At 39.9% G+C, this 20,661-nt stretch overlaps 1 protein-coding gene across 1 annotated transcript in view; it reads left to right on the top strand.

Annotated features, from left to right (window-relative positions):
- The window catches only part of shc3 (SHC (Src homology 2 domain containing) transforming protein 3), a 298,746-nt gene that overhangs the window by 245,226 nt on the left and 32,859 nt on the right, over nt 1-20,661 (top strand). The window contains exon 10 of the mRNA XM_060841596.1: nt 1,225-1,425. Within this exon, the coding sequence (XP_060697579.1) occupies nt 1,225-1,425 (201 nt within the window). The remainder of the gene's footprint in view (nt 1-1,224; nt 1,426-20,661) is intronic.

The raw sequence follows: 20,661 nt of genomic DNA, 5'->3' as shown, positions 1-20,661 counted from the left end.
TACATTATTAGCATCTATGTAAGGTACTGTACTTATCACTACAGAAGATTTTCAAAATGGAAAAATACTACATAATTGGTGTGTCAGGCCTTGAACACCCACCTATGGATTATGAAACAACTCATCCACTCATTGCTAATATATCGCTAATGACTGTCATAATCTAGGAGTGACATATAAAGATTTGTTTCAAATAATGAGTAAGTGCATTTTACTATGAAGTGATCTGAACTTCATCTTTTTTTTACATTTTCCATAACTCCTTGAGATTTAGCAAGAACAGTAGAAACTGAGCAATAAACTAGTCTCTTCTTTCTTTGCATAGACGCCTGAAACAATAGAACCATGAGTTCTGAAGAAGGGTCACTGGGCTCAAAACATTGACTCTGCTTTCTCTCCACAGATGCTGGCAGACTGGCTGAGTTTCTTCAGCTATTTCTGTTTTTGTTTGTAATGCATTGGCACTAGTTCCATAATAATGATGGAATACCAAAGTTTACAAAAATAAAAAGAACGTCAAAACTTAAAAATGATAAAAGCAAAAGATATAGAAATTCCACAAAGCCTTTAGAGATAGAGGAAGTGTAGTGGTTTAGGATTTCTATCCACCATACTGCTCTACCTCTGACCCTGATGGAGTCAGAGATCAAGCCATTGGAATATTCTGAGTGAGCACCTACAGCTGGAGCACTCTAACAGAGACACTGAAGGGTTGGGAAGCAGAGCAACCATGTGTTATTTCAAGGTAGGACAGCTGAGACCAGTATTATTGCTCATAATGTGATTTCCTGTGGATTAGGGAGACAAAACACAAAATCAGGCTGAAGAAAACTGTCTGCATAATCTTTTGCATTCCCCTTGAGGAAAAGATGGATACATTTGTTACAGATTTCTTAATTCTGCTAAGATCAATATTCTTTTATTTCCTTTATCAATAGACCCACAGTGGAACCTACATCTGTTCTTTGCAGACAGGTCAGTAATGAGTCAGGCTGGTTGAAATTCCTAATGTAATCTTAGAATCTTCACAAACACTGTCAAAGTTTCTCTGTAATATTGTGAGGATTGGACCAAGAAGCTCGTACTTCATCAATGAAATGTTTATGGGATGTAAATCCAATAGATCTAGGTTCTTCTCCACAATCCTAAATCCTCCTCTCTATCCCTTTGTTTAGAAGTAATTATTTAAACTTCCCTTACATATTCCTCATTTGAAATCTGCAGGATCCACCACTGATGTATGCATTCGACCGGAGGTGAGACCTTCATTATCCAAAGATGGAGAAGTACCAACATATGTGAACACTCAACATCTAGATCTCCAGGCTCTAACAACATTGCAAGTAGATCTCAACACCAACACAGGAGCCAATGAATTAACAAATAACAGTGAAAACCAATCAAAAAAAGATGTCTTTGATATGAGTAAGTTTCAATCTTACTTACATTTTTCTTTAAGTTTCAACTGTGTCAGAACCATTGGCATTCAGTTATAGACAAATATTTTGATTAATCTGCTCAGATATATTGTGATGTACCACTGAAGCAGGTGGAATTTGAATCATGGTCTTCCAGCTCAAAGGTGGTTAGGTGGGTGGTAGCACTGTACCAAAGAGCCCTCAGCATTCATGAATATATTGGTGATTATAAGCAAAAGAAAGGTTTTATGATCTTTCATTTATTTGTGATTGTCAACTGTAGATGTCTACTCAATAAATTGATTCTGCCACACCTTTTCCTCAATATAAATTAGTTAGACTTATTTCTTTATGTTTAAAATTTTACATTTTTTGCCTGCAATGTTACTGGAAGTGCAAGTTAACAATCATAAAATGTGAGTAACAAGAAATCTGTGCCCTTACTGAACAATGAGAAAAACAATATGTCTCTTTATCCAATTAGATTGTATTGCAAATGCGCATTATACTTAATATTGCTTAAAGGACCAAATTTTAGGGGATAGTGTAAAATGAACTTACCTAAATTTTGTGGAAGTACCTGGAGTAGTTTTTTAAAAGATACCTTTGAAAGTTCATTGCAGAAATTGGAGATTTTGTTTTAACAAAACTTCCCATTAATCACATAACTGATGATAACTGCTTGCTTTGTCTTAGATCTCTATTGTGGCTGTTTGGAACAGTGACTATTTTGGAGAAGGTTCTTGTTTAATCTGGTTCAATTGGAGAGAAGACTGCCCAGGAACCAGCTGAGTTGGAGGAAAGCTTGTGCAGATCAAGCTTCCCAGCTGATCTCCCTCATTTCTAAAATAAAAATCCTTTTATTGAGTTCAGGGCAAAATCTAATAGTTCTGTTGAAAGAGCATCACAAGATTGTATTTCCTAAGCAAGTAAAACCACAGGTCTTCAGACATTAGGGACTTGACTATGCATGCCAGAATGTCAGAGTAGCAGAGTCAAGAACATCCTTGTTTCAAACCTTCATCTTTAGAGAGAGAGAGAGTGTATGTGTGTGTGTGTACACGCGCGCACATTACTGACTGTGAATGTGAACTAATGGAACTTCATTCAATAATTTTTGTTTTGATTATTGGTTTATTAAAATGCCTGGTTGACACATTTTGTTATTTAAAGCTGATATTTCATTAGTCTACTGAGTAACTGGAGGAAGTATTTAGTGTATATGGTGTACCATGAAGTAGTTGACCTCGAGAGACAGTGCACTCCTCTAGCTTCAGTTATAACAATTGGAGGATTGTGACTTAAACAGACAAAGGATTGGGAGGAAGAGTGGATTAACATTGGTAATTTCAAATGAAGAAAGAGAATCAAAGGGAGCCTTTATAAGATGGAGGACAAAAAGGTACAGAAATGAAAATTTTAAAAATGTTAAACATAATATTTAGCATTTTGTACATTTTCTAAAACAATTTACATTCTGAGGGAATAAGATGCCACATTTATAATTGTACACTTTTTGAGCAAGGAAATTTGAATAGCATTCATTAACAATTATTACATTAGTAAAAGGGTACTTATGCCATTAATTACTACATTTAATAGGTTAAAGGACAAGTACAGCAATTCATGTAAATTACAAGGAGGTAAATTGTTAGTTTTAAATCTAAGATAGATACATTTTTGTTAAATATTTGTTAAGTATTAGTAGTATTTTGTTAGGTATTAAAGGATATGGGTCAAAGCTAAGTATGTTTTAGGCCACAGATCTCATTCAATGTCAGAACAAGTTCAAGGGACTGAACAGCCTACCTCTGTTCATTAATTTCTACATAAAGCACAAGCTAAGCCAGCAGAAACTTGTGATTGTAATGCTTCATGATTCATGGGATCTATCATAGTTTTGTTGAGTCACAAGTTGATTAAACAACCAGTAGATAATTTGTGATGAGAGAGAAACTATATGTGTAAATCATGTTTGGGATTAACTATCTTCATCTTAAGTTTTCTGCTTGAAGGTATACCTGACCCATAGGGCGCAATCTCCACCACAGGTGGAGCAAGAAGGCAGTTGAAAATTTCACATCAGCCAGAAATGGAATTGAACCCCATGCTGATTACAATCTGATCCACACAGCTGTCCAGCCAACTGAGTCTCGCTAAAGAGATAAAATTTACTCTTATGTAAATATTGTAGCCTGGAGCTTTGGATATTCTTGATGGAAGCTTCAATTTATTTCCATCACGCAACTGACCAGGTAACACTCTGGTCTGAAAAATGTGTTGTTGGAAAAGCACAGCAGATCAGGCAGCATCCAAGGAGCAGGAGAATTGATAAAAGGTAGGGAGGAGGGTTAAGGTGAGGGTGATAGGCCGGAGAGGGGGTGGGGCGGAGAGGTCGGGAAGAAGATTACAGGTCAAGAAGGTGGTGCTGACTCCGAGGGTTGGGACTGAGATAAGGTGGGGAGAGGGGAAATGAGGAAGCTAGAGAAATCTGCATTCATCCCTTGTGGTTGGAGGGTTCCTTGGCAGAAGATGAGGCGCTCTTTCTCCAGGCGTCGTGTTGCACCTCTCCGGCCTATCATCCTCACCTTAACCTCCTTCCACCTATCGCATTCCCAACGCCCCTCCCCCAAGTCCCTCCTCCCTACCTTTTATCTTAGCCTGCTTGGCACATCTTCCTCATTCCTGAAGAAGGGCTTATGCCCAAAATGCCGATTCTCTTGCTCCTTGGATGCTGCCTGACCTGCTGCGCTTTTCCAGCAACACATTTTTCACCTCTGATCTCCAGCATCTGCAGTCCTCACTTTCTCCTAGGTAACACTCTGGCTCTATTACCTGCCATTAGTATATGTTGGATGGTTTTACTGGGTGATACTAACTCTGTTTGGCTATGTCATGAATGCACCTTCTTTGTTTATCAAATCCTTGAGTTGGACTTGAGCCTGGAGCTTCTGGACAGCAGGAAGGATGTTACCACAGCACCACAAGAGTTTTAGGATTAACTATACTTATTATTATATTGTACTTATACTAAATATATTTGTAATATGTGTTATTGGGAGAGAAACTCTCATGCAACCTCCAGTTTTCAAAGGGAGTAATGTATCTCTACCGGCTTCTTAATGTCCTAGTAATAATGCCTCATTATATATAGTTGTACTTATTGCTGCTAAGTTATCATACCATCTTGTTAACAAAGAACAATGCATTTTCTGTAGATACAATATGTTGGTTTATCCTCGACCACCAATATCTAGGTAAGCCTAAGACAAAACAAGACCAACGACTTGGTAACAGCAAATTACTTTAAACAGACCTTACCTAGTATTATGCACAAGTAGAGGTGGAAAATACCACAGAGTACCAGGAGTGGTTATGGGGGACAAAATCATATATTTACAGTGGTCTTAATCTGACTTCTCCCTTGAAAAGAAATCTAAAAGCCTCAAAAGAAAAGGAAATATTCAAGAAAGTGAGTTTACATTATAACAGCATGACTGCTTTAAGGAGACACAAATAGTCAATCTGAAAATGTGTTGCTGGAAAAGCGCATCAGGTCAGGCAGCATCCAAGGAACAGGAAATTCGATGTTTCGGGCATAAGCCCTTCTTCAGGAATGAGGAAAGTGTGTCCAGCAGGCTAAGATAAAAGGTAGGGAGGAGGGACTTGGGGGAGGGGCGATGGAGATGTGATAGGTGGAAGGAGGTCAAGGTGAGGGTGATAGGCTGGAGTGGGGTGGGGGCGGAGAGGTCAGGAAGAAGATTGCAGGTTAGGAAGGTGGTGCTGAGTTCGAGGGATTCGACTGAGATAAGGTGGGGGGAGGGGATATGAGGAAACTGGAGAAATCTGAGTTCATCCCTTGTGGTTGGACGGTTCCCAGGCGGAAGATGAGGCGCTCTTCCTCCAACACAACGGTTGGAGGAAGAGCGCCTCATCTTCCACCTGGGAACCCTCCAACCACAAGGGGTGAACTCAGATTTCTCCAGTTTCCTCATTTCCCCTCCCCCCACCTTATCTCAGTCGAATCCCTCGAACTCAGCACCACCTTCCTAACCTGCAATCTTCTTCCTGACCTCTCCGCCCCCACCCCACTCCAGCCTATCACCCTCACCTTGACCTCCTTCCACCTATCACATCTCCATCGCCCCTCCCCCAAGTCCCTCCTCCCTACCTTTTATCTTAGCCTGCTGGACACACTTTCCTCATTCCTGGAGAAGGGCTTATGCCCGAAACGTCGAATTTCCTGTTCCTTGGATGCTGCTTGATCTGCTGCGCTTTTCCAGCAACACATTTTCAGCTCTGATCTCCAGCATCTGCAGACCTCACTTTCTCCCCACAAATACTCAATCAACAACTGAAACATGATCATTGACAGAGGGAGACTGCAGTAGCCATAGAAATGGTAAAATGGCAAGCTTATTACTCCAAAGGTAAAACCTCATTCTGAAGTTGGTAAGAAATGCTGGTAAGTAAAAGAAAGAAAGAAAAGCCAGCTACACTTATAAAATGCGTCAGTTAAATAGAAACTGAAGACTTCAGCAAGTAAATTTTGCAATTGCTAACGGAAAAGGGAACAGCGTTGAGAAATAACGTAACAACTAGAAATTAGAGGCAAATGAGTGTAGAGGAGATCCTTCACTCTCACAACAAATATTGCTGTCATCTACATTAGGCTCCACAATGCACAGCTACAAGAAACCGTGAAACGGTCAGAAATGAGATTTAAATCAGGACCATAGAATTGGGAAGGATTCAGAATTTATTTTAGTTGAAAATGAGAAAATGTGAAGAAATCTGTTAAAAGTAATCTGACAGAAAAAGAAAACTCAACAAAAGTTAAAGACTCAAAGGGCTGAGGCTCAGTAATTAAGACATGATTCTGGCAAGATGTATGAACGCCAAATCCAGAGAATTTTTTTAAAAACATGTAAAACAAAGTACTTTGTGTTTTAGACCACAAGAGGCAAGAGATTGCCTATTTTATATGGCAAGAAGTGAGAAGATGCAATCTTGGCTGACAGAAATAAAAAGTGGGGAGCCACAATTTTGATCATTTTGAAAAGTGGGAGCACCCTGAAAAAGGTGGGTAAACCCAGTAAACAGTAAATACAATATTACAAAGAAACAGATGTAAAAGTCTTGGAAGCAGTAAGTTACTACAGAACAGCTCGCATGGCGGCACAGGGTTAGCACTGCTGCCTCACAGCGTCAGAGACCCAGGTTCAATTCCTGCCTCAGACTCCCCGTGTCTGCGTGGGTTTCCTCCGGATGCATTGGTTTCCTTCCACAGTGCAAAAATGTGCAGGTTAGGTGAATTGGCCATGCTAAATTGCCCATAGTTTTAGGTGAAGAGGTAAATGTTGGGGAATGGGTCCGGGTGGGTTGTGCTTCGGCAGGTCGGTATGGACTTGTTGGGCCAAAGGGCCTGTTTCCACACTGTAAGTAATCTAATCTAATCAGCTACTATGGACTCATGCCTAACTGGGAAAATTTGTAGTTGAGTCTTCAAGCTCCAAGCTATTCAAAGTCTCCTAGCAAGGCCATCTGCAGTCTCCCACAATTAAACTCAATGACATTTCAATGGCAATATTGTAGTCGTTGGAGCAGGTGTGTGGGAGCACCAGTACAATCAAAGGCACTTGCAGGACAGGTCCAAAGATGTACAAGGATGAGTAGAACATTTTTCCTTGTATAATTGATTTGTTGTTTAATAGAAATATCATGGCAAGGCAATTGTTGCTGGATCTTGACTAAGATGTTGGTATAATGGGACACCAAAATGAACAGAAGAATAGAATATGACAATGCAATGGTCACCCAACATCAACAACAAATCCAGAGGAAAAGCGTCACATCTTTCTTGCCATGTTATCTCTGCGTCTGCCTCTGCAACGAGCTGCTCCTCCAATCGTGACTGGTTCTCTCTTGCAGTTGCTGCTGAGGTACCAGCAGAGTAAAGAGAACAGTTTTAAGTCTTTTACAAAGAAATGCTCAGCTAACTAGAAGCCGGGAAAATTTAAAGGCACTGAAGTAAGAAATGTGAGTTCTTTAGCTTGCAACTGTAGATGTTTAAGAGTTATTACATGGATAAATCTGGTGGATGCTATTGTGATGAAAATTGTGTCAATTGGCCAGTTTGATGCTGAAATCTTGTGTCATATTATCTCCACTGCACAGACAGTAGTACTCTGGAAGCTTCAGTCACTCTGCAATCACCTCCTTCTACTCCTTCTTTTGATCTCGTACCTTTCCACAAACACTTAGGAGAGACAACACCTGCTTGTCACCAGCCAAGGCCCAACAATGCTTTCAAGTGATTTACTTGTCCATCTTTCCATTTGACCTGCTGTATTCGCTGCTCAGTGTGATTTTCTCTACGTTGAGGCGATGAAATATAAGCAGAGCGACTGCTTAGTGAAACACCTCTGTTCAATCTGCAAGTGTGAGCCTGAGCTTCCTATCAATTGTTATTTCAATTCCCAATCTTGCTTCTGCCCTGACCTTTTTGTCTTTGGTCTGATACTGTCTTCCAATGAAATTCGATGCAAGTCTTGAGGAAAAGCACTTTATCTTTTGACTTGTGCCATATGACTTTCTGGGCACATTGCTAAGTTCAATAATTTTAGACCATAAGCTTTCCCTCCATTTTGTTTCATATATGATTTTCTGCTTGTTCCATGATTTTATAATTATTTATTCCTTGACTTTGCATTTGGAAGATTGTTATCCAGCTATTTACATTTCATCTGTTCATAACTTTTGTCTCTTTATCCGTTACCATGGGCTTTGTACCATGAAATTTTGTTTAATTGCTCCTGCCCTACTCTCTTTTACAGAGCATCTTTTTTGTTTTTCTCCTCCCACAACCTGTCAATTCTGATGGAAGGTTATAGACCTGAAATGTTAACTGTATTTCTCTTCATAAATGATACCTGACATGCATTTTTGTTTTATTCAAAGTGGAATAGTTTGGCTGAATGGCCTGTTTCATTGCTGTAATTCTCCACCTCCTCCTCTTGGAGTAATTGCGATCTTCCCATCAAGAACTCAATATCCCCGATGGAAAAAATTACTTTGAGCATTATCAAATAAATCTAGCAGCAAGGTCCTGATTTAAATAAGGGCAGTGGTTAGTGGAGTTATAAGTATTAACTTATTCACTTGCAGTGATCATACTCTAGGCAGATCTTAGAGGTCTGACAATTGTTTTAATTTGAATCCATTTCATTCTCTTGGTTGCTGAGGACCTACCCCTACATTTGTGCTAAATTGTAAGAAATTGAAGATATCATATTATAACAAATATGTTAAAGTAAGACTTCTTAATGTATTAAAATCAGATTGTAACAAAGGAGAGAAACAGAACTGGACAAAGAAAACAAGTGATGATTTTACTATTTCTCATTTTCAGTAACAATTTTGGTGATTGTAAGGATGTTTTGCTGTACTGATCTGTCCCATACCATATTAAAATGAATGAGAGCAATTAAAAAGATTATTTTTGGAGACCGACATTCATGTGAATCTTGATGGCAATAGAAGTGAAGTTAAATATTGATCACTACAGCAGTCAAAGTGCAGAAACAAAATGAACTGCATTTACTGATGCCACAAATCATCAGGAAAAAAATTCTTCTCTGAATTTCCAAGTTATTGGATGTTTTAATTATGCCTTGTTGTATTTTAGAAGTAACTGAATATTATTTCAAGTTTCTCATCCACCCACTTAAATCACAGAGAAAGGACTAAACACAAACCACAAGCTGCATATATAATTATAATTTCAAGGCATTAACAAATAGTTCCACAAAGGTCAGAAAACACTGGAGCTTATATGCACTTGATAAATGTATTTCACTATCCTGTATTAGAATAGAGAGTAGGGAATGTATGTACGTGGTTGTTGAATGGTGGTGTATAGATGGTGTTGTTCATGCTTTGAACACTTTGACTAGTCAATGCAATAAAAACACTTTATCCAAGCACTCATCGGTGAGGTGGCAACGCAATACAGAGTTCAGTTTGAGGCTCAACTCAATTTTATTAACAAGATATTCTTTATTAAAGAGTTCATGTGAGCATTTCCCAATTTTCCACAATATTTACTCTCTATACAGTTATATCCACCTGAGAACAGCTATTACTCAATGATCCATGTGTTTGAGCTAGGCCATTGGTGTCTCCTTCCTCTCCGATGTAGAATGGATTACTTCCATTGGTTATTGCTAGTCAGGGCTGATCTTCTACTGGATCTTCTTAGATTGCCACACACAGTTTTCTGGCATAAATCTTGCTGTGAATCTTCACTGAGGGGATGGCTTCCAGGTATGTATTTTTAATCACCTCGTCACAGACCTTTCTGAATGTTCAGTGGCCTTTGGCCAATGTGGTCATGAGTGGGGTTCAAAGCATGGAGTTGTACCCACATCCTTCACTGTTGCCATGTTGTGGAGTTGTAAGGTGCAGATCCTCAGGCAATATCTGGAAGTCAAGGTGCTAGAAAGTCAGATCAGTACTTCTCCAAGCACAACCTACAGGCTGGCTGTAACTGATTCCCCCATCGAACCTTTGTGACTCTTTGACTTTGATTTCCACATTCTCTGTAGCTGATAGCTGCTGGCTGCTGTTTAGTTTGACCCATGGCCTTACAGAAAATGGGCCAATTTAGAATACCAAATTTTGGGCCCAGTATTGCTTCATCACAATGGATCCCAATTATTTTTGGTATCCCAGACTTGAAAACATTTTTAATGTAGCTATATCAGGGACACTAGTTGTGCTTTCTAGATTATCTGTATGGCTACAGCCACAAGGTAATAAATGCCCCAGCCACCTTATCAGCAACATTTGAAGGTACGTAAAAGGTCCCAAGTTAGCACATCCTAATACCTAGACCAGGATATATCCCACCCCTGGCCTACCTTTCCTCCTCAAGATTTTCAGCCCTGATCTGTTACAATCACAGGTAATGTTTCTGGGAGAGTGGAAGGAAGGGAACCTGTGTTTGAAAGAAACAACCAACAGCATGTGAAAGGAGGAGCAGCTCCTTACATTTCCTCTCCTGTACTCTGAACTTCTAGTCACAGCTCTGCAGTCAGTTCCCACTCTGACAGCAGAGCTGCAATTTATTTTATGCCCCTTTCTAGCCCTGAATACTAGGATATATTAAAATGACAGGTTTCTACCAAATATTGGGAATGTTTCATCCCTGGCTTACTGTAGTGACTAGCTGGACAGCTGCCAAAATAATTTAAGCTAGCTTTCCCAAGATTTTGCATACCTTGCTCATTTTTGTTCTACAACAAATTTCATGGCTATTATGTCACTTTATCCTTTGGATTTGTTATTCTATCAAATTATCCCTAGGGTAATGTTAAAGTAAAATAAATTCTAAAAGATGTGAAAGCCGGACAGGCTTAGTCCTCCTCAGCAGTAAAGACTATAAAACAACCATTTCTACATCAGTGCTTTTTTTTTCTATGATGGTCCAAAAGTAACTGATGAGCAGTTGAGGACTCTTGGATCAGTAATCAATGGAATCAAAGGATGAGGCGGGATCTCATTGAAACCTATAGAATACAGAGGCCTGGATATACTGGGTGTGGAGAAGATCAGGACTGATCAGAGATAGTCAACATGGCTTTGTGCGTGGGAAATCATGTCTCACAAACTTGATTGATTTTTTTGAAGAAGTAGCAAAGAGAATTGATGATGGCAGAGCGGTAGATGTGATCTATATGGACTTCAGTAAGGCATTTGACAAGGTTCCCCATGGGAGACTGGTTAGCAAGGTTAGATCTCACAGAATACAGGGAGAACTAGCCATTTGGATACAGAACTGCCTCAAAGGTAGAAGACAGAGGGTGGTGGTGGAGGGTTGTTTCTCAGACTCAAGGTCTGTGACCAGTGGAGTGCCACAAGGATTGGTGCTGCGTCCTCTACGTTTTTGCATAATGATTTGGATGTGAGCATTACAGGTACAGTTAGTAAGTTTGCAGATGATTCCAAAATTGGAGGTGTAGTGGACAGTGAAGATAGTTACCTCAGATTACAACAGGATGTGGACCAGATCCACTGTGGGCGGCATGGTGGCACAGTGGTTACCAGTGCTGCCTCACAGCACCAGAGACCCAGGTTCAATTCCCGCCTCAGGTGACTGACTGTGTGGAGTTTGCACGTTCTCCCCATGTCTGCGTGGGTTTCCTCCGAGTGCTCCAGTTTTCTCCCACAGTCCAAAGATGTGCGGTCAAGTGAATTGGCCATGCTAAATTGCCTGTAGTGTTAGGTAAGGGGTAAATGTAGGGGTATGGGTGGGTTGCGGGTTGGTGTGGACTTGTTGGGCCAAAGGGCCTGTTTCCACACTGTAAGTAATCTAATCTTTCATGTAAACATGTGCTGAGAAGTAGCAGATGGAGATTAATTCAGATAAATGTAAGGTGCTGCATTTTGGGAAAGCAAATCTTAGCAGGACTTATACACTTAATGGTATGGTCCTAGGGAGTGTTGCTGGACAAACAGATTCATAGCTCCTTGAAAGTGGAGTCACACGTAGATAGGATAGTGATAGTGATAGGATAGTGAAGAAGGCATTTGGTATGCTTTCTTTTATTGGTCAGAGTATTGAGTACAGGAGTTGGGAGGTCATATTGTGGTTGTTCAGGACTTTGGTTAGGCCACTGTTAGAATATTGCGTGCAATTCTGGTCTCCTTCCTATCGGAAAGATGTTGTGAAATTTGACAAGGTTCAGAAAAGATTTACAGGGATGTTGCCAGGGTTGGAGGATTTGAGCTATAGGGAAAGGCTGAATAGGCTGGGGCTGTTTTCCCTGGAACGTCGGTGGCTGAGGGGTGACGGTATAGAGGTTTACAAAATTATGAGGTGCATGGATAAGGTAAATAAACAAAGTATTTTCCCTGAGGTTGGGGAGTCCAAAACTAGAGGGCATAGGTTTAGGGTGAGAGGGGAAAGATTAAAAGAGACTTATGGGGCAACTTTTTCACACAGAGGGTGGTACGTGTATGGAATGAGCTGCCAGAGGAATTGTAAGAGGCATTTGGATGGGTATATGAATAGGAAGGGTTTGGAGGGATATGGGCCGGGTGCTGGCAGGTGGAATTAGATTGGGTTGGGATATCTGGTCAGCATGGACTAAAGGGTCTGTTTTCATGCTGTACATCTCTATGACTATGACTCTCCACTCCTAGGAGAGACTAGGACTGAAGGGCACATCCTCAGTGAAGGGACAAGTCTTTTGAACTAACATAAGGAGTAATTCCTTCCTCCAGAGGGAGGCAAATATGGAACTCATTGCCATGTAAGACTGTAGAGGCCATATCATTGAGCATAAATAGGTTATTTCATTGTAGGGAGATCAAAGGTTATGGGAAGGAGAATAGGGTTAAGAAACTATTAGCCATGAGCACATGGACCAAATCACCTAATTCTGCTCCTTTTATATGTTGTTGTGGTCCTAAAATGGGGTCAAGATTGGTAAGACTTTGTAGCTGTCCAAATCTTCAAAGAACGAAGACTGGCCTTCCCAGTGATGTCCACATCATCTCAACATATGGGCATATATAATAAATAATTTTAAAATTAATGTGACCCCAGATTCCAGATAAACCAAATCATCAGTAAAGCAGCAGAAGCTTTCAGTATGTTGATAATATATATTCAGTATATGTATAAAGTTTGAACAGAGCAACATGTATTGAGATCTTTTTATTATATTCGCATCTAGGCTTCAGTTAATCTCTCCATATTTCATGATAACCCAGAAAATTCAGCAAAGCCCCTCTCCCTACCATTCCACACATACTGCAATCAATTAATCTCTCCCCAAATACATATTCACATCTCTTCCCAGCACAACTCTTTCCAAGAAATTCATTCATTCACTCATTCAGCAGACTCTCATCCTATCCAGGGCAAAAGTGAGGACTGCAGATGCTGGAAACCAGAGTTTAGATCAGAGTGGTGCTGGAAAAGCACAGCAGGTCAGGCAGCATCCGAGGAGCAGGAAAATTGACGTTTTGGGCAAAAGCCCTTCATCAGGAATTGATGCAGTAAGCCTCCAGAGTGGAGAGATAAATGGGGGGATGGGGCTGGGGATAAGGTAGCAAAGAGTACAATAGGTGAATGGAGATAGGGATGGAGGTGATAGGTAGGAGATGACTTCGGGGTTGCAGTGAGGGAGAGACTCACTGAGATTCTTGTGGAGAGAGGAGTAGAACTTCTTCAAGATAGACATCCTTGCAAGAGGATTCTTGTGGAGAGAGGAGGAGAACTTCTTCAAGGTCAGCATCCTCATTCTATACACATTTTCTCAGCAGCCTTACCCTTCTCCCTTACTCACTTTGTCATCACTCCCCAATCAACCCTCCATTAATGCCATCCCTCCTTGTGCCCACATTCAAATCTTCACTCCTTCTCCATCCACATCACACTACTTCAGCTGTTCCCTAGCTCTGCATTATGGGTGGCACAGTAACTCAGTGGTGAGTACTGCTGCCTCACAGTGCTAGGGATCCGGGTTTGATGCGGGTGTCTTTCACCATGAAAACTGATGCAAAGTACCTCTTCAGTTCCTTAGAAATTTTTTGTTCCCCATTATTATTTTCCCAGCATCATATTCCAGTTCTCCAATGTCCCCTCATGCCTCTTGCCTTTTAGGAGATCTAAAAAAAGCTCTTGCAGTCTTCTTTTATATTAATAGATACTTTCCCTCATATTTCATATCCCCCATTGCTTTCTTAGTTGTATTCTGTTGGCTTTTAAAGGTTTCCCTAATCTTCATCACACTGTATGCATTTTCTTTTGATTTTATGTTGACTTTCCTTATCAACCATCAATGCATCATCCTTTCCTTAGAACGTTTCTTCTTCCTTTGAAGGATTTCCGCTGTGCCTCCTGAATTACCCTCAGAAATTCTTAACATTGCTGTTCCATCATCTCCCAGCTAGGCTCCACTTTCAATAAACTCTGGCCTACTCCTCCCTCATGTCTTTATAATTGTCTTTACTCAATTGCAATACAATTACTTTTGATTCAAGCTTCTCCACCTCAAACTGGAAGTGAATTCTTTCCTATTGTCACTGGCCCATATGGGTTCATTTATTTTAAGCGCCTTAATCAAGTCTGCCTCATTACACATTACCAGGTCTCACAGACATTCCGTGAATTCCTTTTCTTGGACTCTGGTACAAATCTGTTTTCCCAGTCCACCCGCATATTGAAGAATCCCCATGAACATTACAATAGTGCCTATCTTATGCCTTTTCTATCTCCAGATTTATTTTCTGCCCCACATCCTGACTACTGCTAATATGCCTGTACATAATTCCCATCCAGATCTTTTCCTCCCTTCTGGTCCCTCAACTTTAACCATACAGATTGGCACCATAATGTGTACATCGCCTCTTGCTTTTGATTTAGTTTTATTTATTTTTACCAACAAAGCAATCCTATGCCACCTGCCTGTCCCTTTAACAGGACCCATATCCTTGGATATTTAGTTCCCAGCCCTAACCCCTTGCAGCCACATTTGTGATACCCACAACATTATACCCACCACTTTCCAATCTACAAGATCATTTACCTTGTTTTGTATCATGTGCGCATTTAAGTACAACACCCTCAGTCCCGTGTTGATTCCCCCAACCCTTCCTCTCATGGAGTGTCCCCTTATCGGCTGTACTTAACTGTTTCAATGATCTGTCCTATTACCTGTTTTGGAAATTCTAATAATCTCAAATTCAACCCTTCTTTAACTTTTTCCATAATTTTCCTTACAATTTAATACATACCACCCCCAACCACGATTCAGATGGAGTCCATCACATTGGAACAGCTCCCTTCTTTCCCAGTACTGGTATCAATGTCCCATGAATTCAAACCTGTTCTTCCCACTCTAATCTTTGAGCCATATATTTACCTTTCTAACCCTGTGCCAATTAGTCTCGGTTAGTAGTCTGGAGATTACCACCATTTTGGTTCTGCTTTTTAATTTACCCCCAGCTGCTCATGTTCCCTCAGCAGAAGCTCTTTTCACATCAATTGTTGGCACCTATGTTGACCATGACAACTGGATCTGCAGCCTATTTGAGATATCCTGAATCTAGAAATGAGGCCTGTTATACAACAGCTTTCAGGACACTTGATCCTGGCCACAGAGAACAGGATCCTTGACTATACTCTCTAATTACAGCTACATTTCACTTTTCTCCCTGCTCTTGAATGGCACCCAGGAACACAGTGTCATGATCAGTTTTCTCAGGCTCCCCTGTTGCCCCAATTCAGCCACACAGCAAGAATTTCAATTCTGATAGACAAGCTCATAGGTTGAGACTTCTTCAGCGCTACCCCTTGGATCCCTCCACCTGCCTTGCTTGTAGTCACATCGTCCTTTCCTTGACCACAAGTGAGGTAATTTTTATAAGTTTTATTCATTGGATGAGAGGGTCATTGACTGGGCCAACACTTATTGCCCATCCCTAATTATCCAGAGGCCAGTTAAGAGTGAGGCACATTAGTGTAGATCAGGAGTCACATGCAGACCAGGTAATGATGGTAATTTCTTTCCCTAAAAGACATTAGTGAACTAAATGGATTTTTTTCAGTAACAGATTCATGAGCATTTGAGACTCTTAATTCCAGATTTTTATTGATTTCAAATTCCACCCCTGACAGGATTCAAACCCCTGTCCCCAGTGCATTACTTGGATATCTGGATTAATGATCCAGCAATAATACCACTAGGTCATCACCTCTCCAAATCATAGCATCCACATAAATATCCCATCCCTGAATTGTCAGTATTCAAACTTCAGGCTGCAGCTCATCAGCCCTGAGCCAGAGTTCCACAAGCACCAACACTAGCTACAGGTTTGGTCACTATGAACCACAGTGAGGTCCACAAGCTCCCACATCATGCGGTACAACACATCACCTGGCCCTGCATCTCTAATTACTTAGTTCTTATTTTTTTGTGTTTAAATTTCATACTGGTCTTTCAGTTTGAATCTGTACATATTTCTCCTATTTACCTTCTATCTGAATATAGCCTATGATAGATAATCAACATAGCAGCTATTACTGATGTCATAGATCAGACCAAATCCTCTCAAGATATGCCAAGAAGATAGATTGGGTTTTACGCTATTTTTTTAAAAGATAAAACACTTTGTTCATAAACTAGTGTTAAAAGACAACAAAAGAAAGTAGAAATTAGAATAATTTAACTGTTAGAAAATAGAATGGATGATTTAACAGTAACTGTTCCAACATAGTGACATCCCATAAACATTCTTGACAATGACAAATTCAGAAAGAAATGCAGTTCTAACAGCAGGAAGAGAACTCCAGCTTTTAACTGTAACAGAAAGAGGAAAGCAGCTTCTACATCTAGCTTCAACATCCCAGGAACTACTGCGACTGAAAAACAAACTAAAAACCCTAGTTCTGTGGGAGCATGTCCCTACCCATTCAGGCTACTTCTACTGTTCCAACTCAAGTCGTCCCAAGGCCTCACAAACTGTTTATTTTATTGGCTTTGGAACAGACTGTTTATCATCTCTGTCTCAACCTTTCATCATGAATAAAAAAACCAGGACAAAATGCACCTTTTAAATCTATAGTGTTGTCACATTACAAACCAATGACCTTCTGGGCCCCTGATCCAGACCTTTAATTTATCCCATTCAAAAAAAAACCCATTGCAAATAAGGAGCCAAAAAAAAGCAAGCCAAAAGCACCTCTTCCTTTCTGAACTGAATTCCCACACTACCTCCAAAGTCACTGTACTACATATTCACTTCACTATGTCTCATTCCAGATTTGATCTCTCCTTCCTAATTGTGCAAAACTTACTGACTATGCACTTTCAATGGGCGCTCTCTTAAGTAGTACTGAGGTCAGCTGAGATGACTCTTGCTAGTTAAACTTCAACAATAATCAACACCTATTGAGGTTCCAGGTGATTGAATGATAATTGTCCCTATGTCAGCTACTTTATTAACCTTTTAACTAGACTATTGAACTTTAAATTTTTAAAATGGAGAAAGAAAAGAAAGATTTATCAGTTCTATTCCCACACTGCCTTGAAAGTCCCCAAACTATATACTTGCTTGAGCTGTCTCACACTCCAGATCTGATCTCTCCTTCCTGAATGTGTGAAATTTACTGAGTTACATGTACTTTATATGTATATAATCCAACAAGATCATGTTCCACAGTTAGTATGGACTTTATTTGATAATAGCAGGGAACAAAAAAAAGACTAATGTTTCTATTCAGTTAAGCCTAATGAGGTCACTCATCTGAAGTGGCCTGGAAGTACTCAAATCATTAAAAAGTGCTTTAATTACATGATAAAAAAAATTCCAACTTTTTTTTGCATTCAGCTACAAGCTTTCAGACTTTTTGTCTTTGGCCACTATCATTCCTGGAAATCAGTTAGAATAGATGCCTTGCATAATCAACACCAGTAGTCAATCTTGAGGCCTGAGAAGAAAGACTATAAGATGTTACAAGCCAAGGCCTGTGAATAAGTCTTCAAATGCCACATTACTAGTCTCAAGCAGTGTTCAAATCAGCACCAGCCCCTTTTACTTAATGACCAAACTGCTTCTATCAAACAAACTAGTAATTCACATTCATTGTTTCAACTCCTCAGATACTTAGCACTGCTGGCAAGCCTCACACCATATCTCACAGCTTGCATACACATCCAGCTCTGTAACCCTAATGAAACATACTATCCATCTTGCATAATACTGACACATTTTCCCTCTCTCTTGTACATTAAGGTGGTGTACAATTGTAGGCACCAACTCCTGACTGGCAGCAGACAGGGTCCATTAAATGTCCACATTCCAGTGGAGGAAATGGTCTCACCATCATTGGAGCTGTCAAGGTTGAGGCTGTGGATAGGGGCAAGACTGAAATGTTCATGAATGACACTACAGTCCTCCTCCTCCTCCTCCTCGTCTCAGTGAATGGTGAACCAGTGGAATTTCCTACGGCAAAATTGTGTGATTTCAAGGAGTTGCACTTGGGGTTGAAGAGATCAAAGAATATGGGTATAAAAGAGGAAAAGGCTATTGAGTTGGATGGTCTGCCATGATCATAATGAATGACAGAGAAGTTTGAGGATTGAAGAGCCTACTTTTGCTATTTTCAATGTTTCACACCTCATCTCTCCTGATCCCACAATTTCTTATGATATACCAGCTAAAGGATGTTTTGTTCCACAGTAGGTAGTAAGCGTCCTGACATCTGAACAAGAAGGTCCAGATTCAAATCCTAATCCAGGATTTGATAGCCAAGGAATGTACATCCATAACGTGGCAACCAGATCAATTATTGATTTGTAAATCTTTCCAATAAAAGCCAATGGCTGATGGTAAGGATGGGAGAGATTCCTGATTCACCATGAGATATGAAAACATTGCTCTACCATCACTTTCCTTAACTTCATTACAATAATCATGTAAAAGTGCCAAAATAGTTCTCTTCTTAGAGTTAGGGATACAGATGGGGAGGGAATGGCTAGCTCAGTTGGCTGGATGGCTAGTCTGGATCACCATAAACATACTTAGCTGACTGGGATTCAAAAAAGCTTTAAATCACTGAGATAATTAATTCTTGACACTCTACTGTAAGACAACATAAGTCTTAGTAACTGTTATTCTGGGCAAAAAAGATAGATTCTCCAGTAATGAATATTATCAGTTGCTAAATTTAAATCTGAGATTAAGCTCATGATGCCACAAGTGGGATTGTCACTGGTTAAAATGTTCCAGCTTTGTGCAAGTGCAGTAGGAATTTGTTAACGCTGATACTACCAATCTGCAGGGGGTGTATTTCAGATGCTGACATTTTCTGTATAAAATATATATTTAAGTTATTTTTTTGAAAAGCTTTTATTAACATATGCCTGTTGTCTTGTACCAATTTAAATAGCGCAGTGATTAGGAACTGAATTCTTACCTCCTTTGTTTTAGTTTTAATTTTAATTGAGAATTGTTAGTATTCAGGATATTGATGAATTATTCTAATTCTGCTTATATGTGCATACAAAAACTCCATATAATAAGACAAATGCAGAAAGTATTATTAGCACAAACAGCATCGTCTAATTAATGAATGAGATAGTAAGAATGAAAAGGTCATCCCGAAAATTCACAAGTCATCCCTGAAATTCAATACGTAGCACTCAAGAAAGAAAAAAATATTTTCACCTTTAATCTCCAATCTCTCACACTGAAAGTTAACAGCTTTCCACCAACCAAACTGTGGCCACTGGAGTAACATTGCATAGGACCTCTAGAACAGCCAAAGGCAGACAGGATAGGCTCTACAGGAATGCTCAAGGATGATATTTACATGGAATATTTGATAGTTTATTTTCTAACTTTGATTTGAAATGTTTGTTTTGTGATGAATGGCTTTTGTTTCAGCATTGTGGCAAAAAAGGAGGCTTAATGGCCTGTAAAAAGAACAAAGTATGTTAAGGATTGTTATTGTTTGGGGAATTAGTGTATGTTCATTGAAACCCAAGTTGGATAGGCTGATTTAAGCATCTAGCTGGAAAGGGGCTGTGTTGATTGGTCCTCTTCCTTATTTTCTTCCTTCTCAGTTGCCTACCATATATCTGGTGGCAAGAGGTGAGCCCTCATGATGGCAAGGCTGTGCAGGATACTGCAGATTATGATAAATCATGAGCTAAGCTCTAGCAGGTACAACGGCTTCCTTGAAAGTAGTCCAGGCAGTGATAATGTTACTTAAGCACTCCAATAATCTCCAGGTTTCATTTCTTATGACAGCATCACTCATATGAATCCTGCCCACGTGTGCGTCGGTTGTGTACCACAGCCAAATGACCTCATCATTCCAGTAACCAACCTCTGATTATCTGAAGAAAGATTATCTGACCCATTCTCAAGAATAGTCTCTGGATCTAAAACATTAACTCTGCTTTCTCTCCACAGATGCTGCCAGAATTGCTGAGTTTTCCCAGCAATTTCTGTTTTTGTTTTTGATTCCTAGTAACTGCAGTTCTTTGGCTTTGTTGATGATCAAGCTAGCACAAATGTTGATGATAAATGGACTTGCACAAAATGAAGATATTCTTACTGACAGTATGCCCAGTATGATACACTGAGTATAACTGTGCAACAGTTGGACGTTGAGGAAGTATGATCCTATTTCTTTTTGCTATATCTTTGAATTTACATGCAGCAT

Source organism: Hemiscyllium ocellatum, chromosome 2 (assembly GCF_020745735.1).
Source record: "Hemiscyllium ocellatum isolate sHemOce1 chromosome 2, sHemOce1.pat.X.cur, whole genome shotgun sequence".
In the NCBI taxonomy this organism is placed as follows: Eukaryota; Metazoa; Chordata; class Chondrichthyes; order Orectolobiformes; family Hemiscylliidae; genus Hemiscyllium; species Hemiscyllium ocellatum.
The sequence above is the reverse complement of the archived record's forward strand: the minus strand, read 5'-3'. Positions and strand labels throughout refer to the sequence as shown.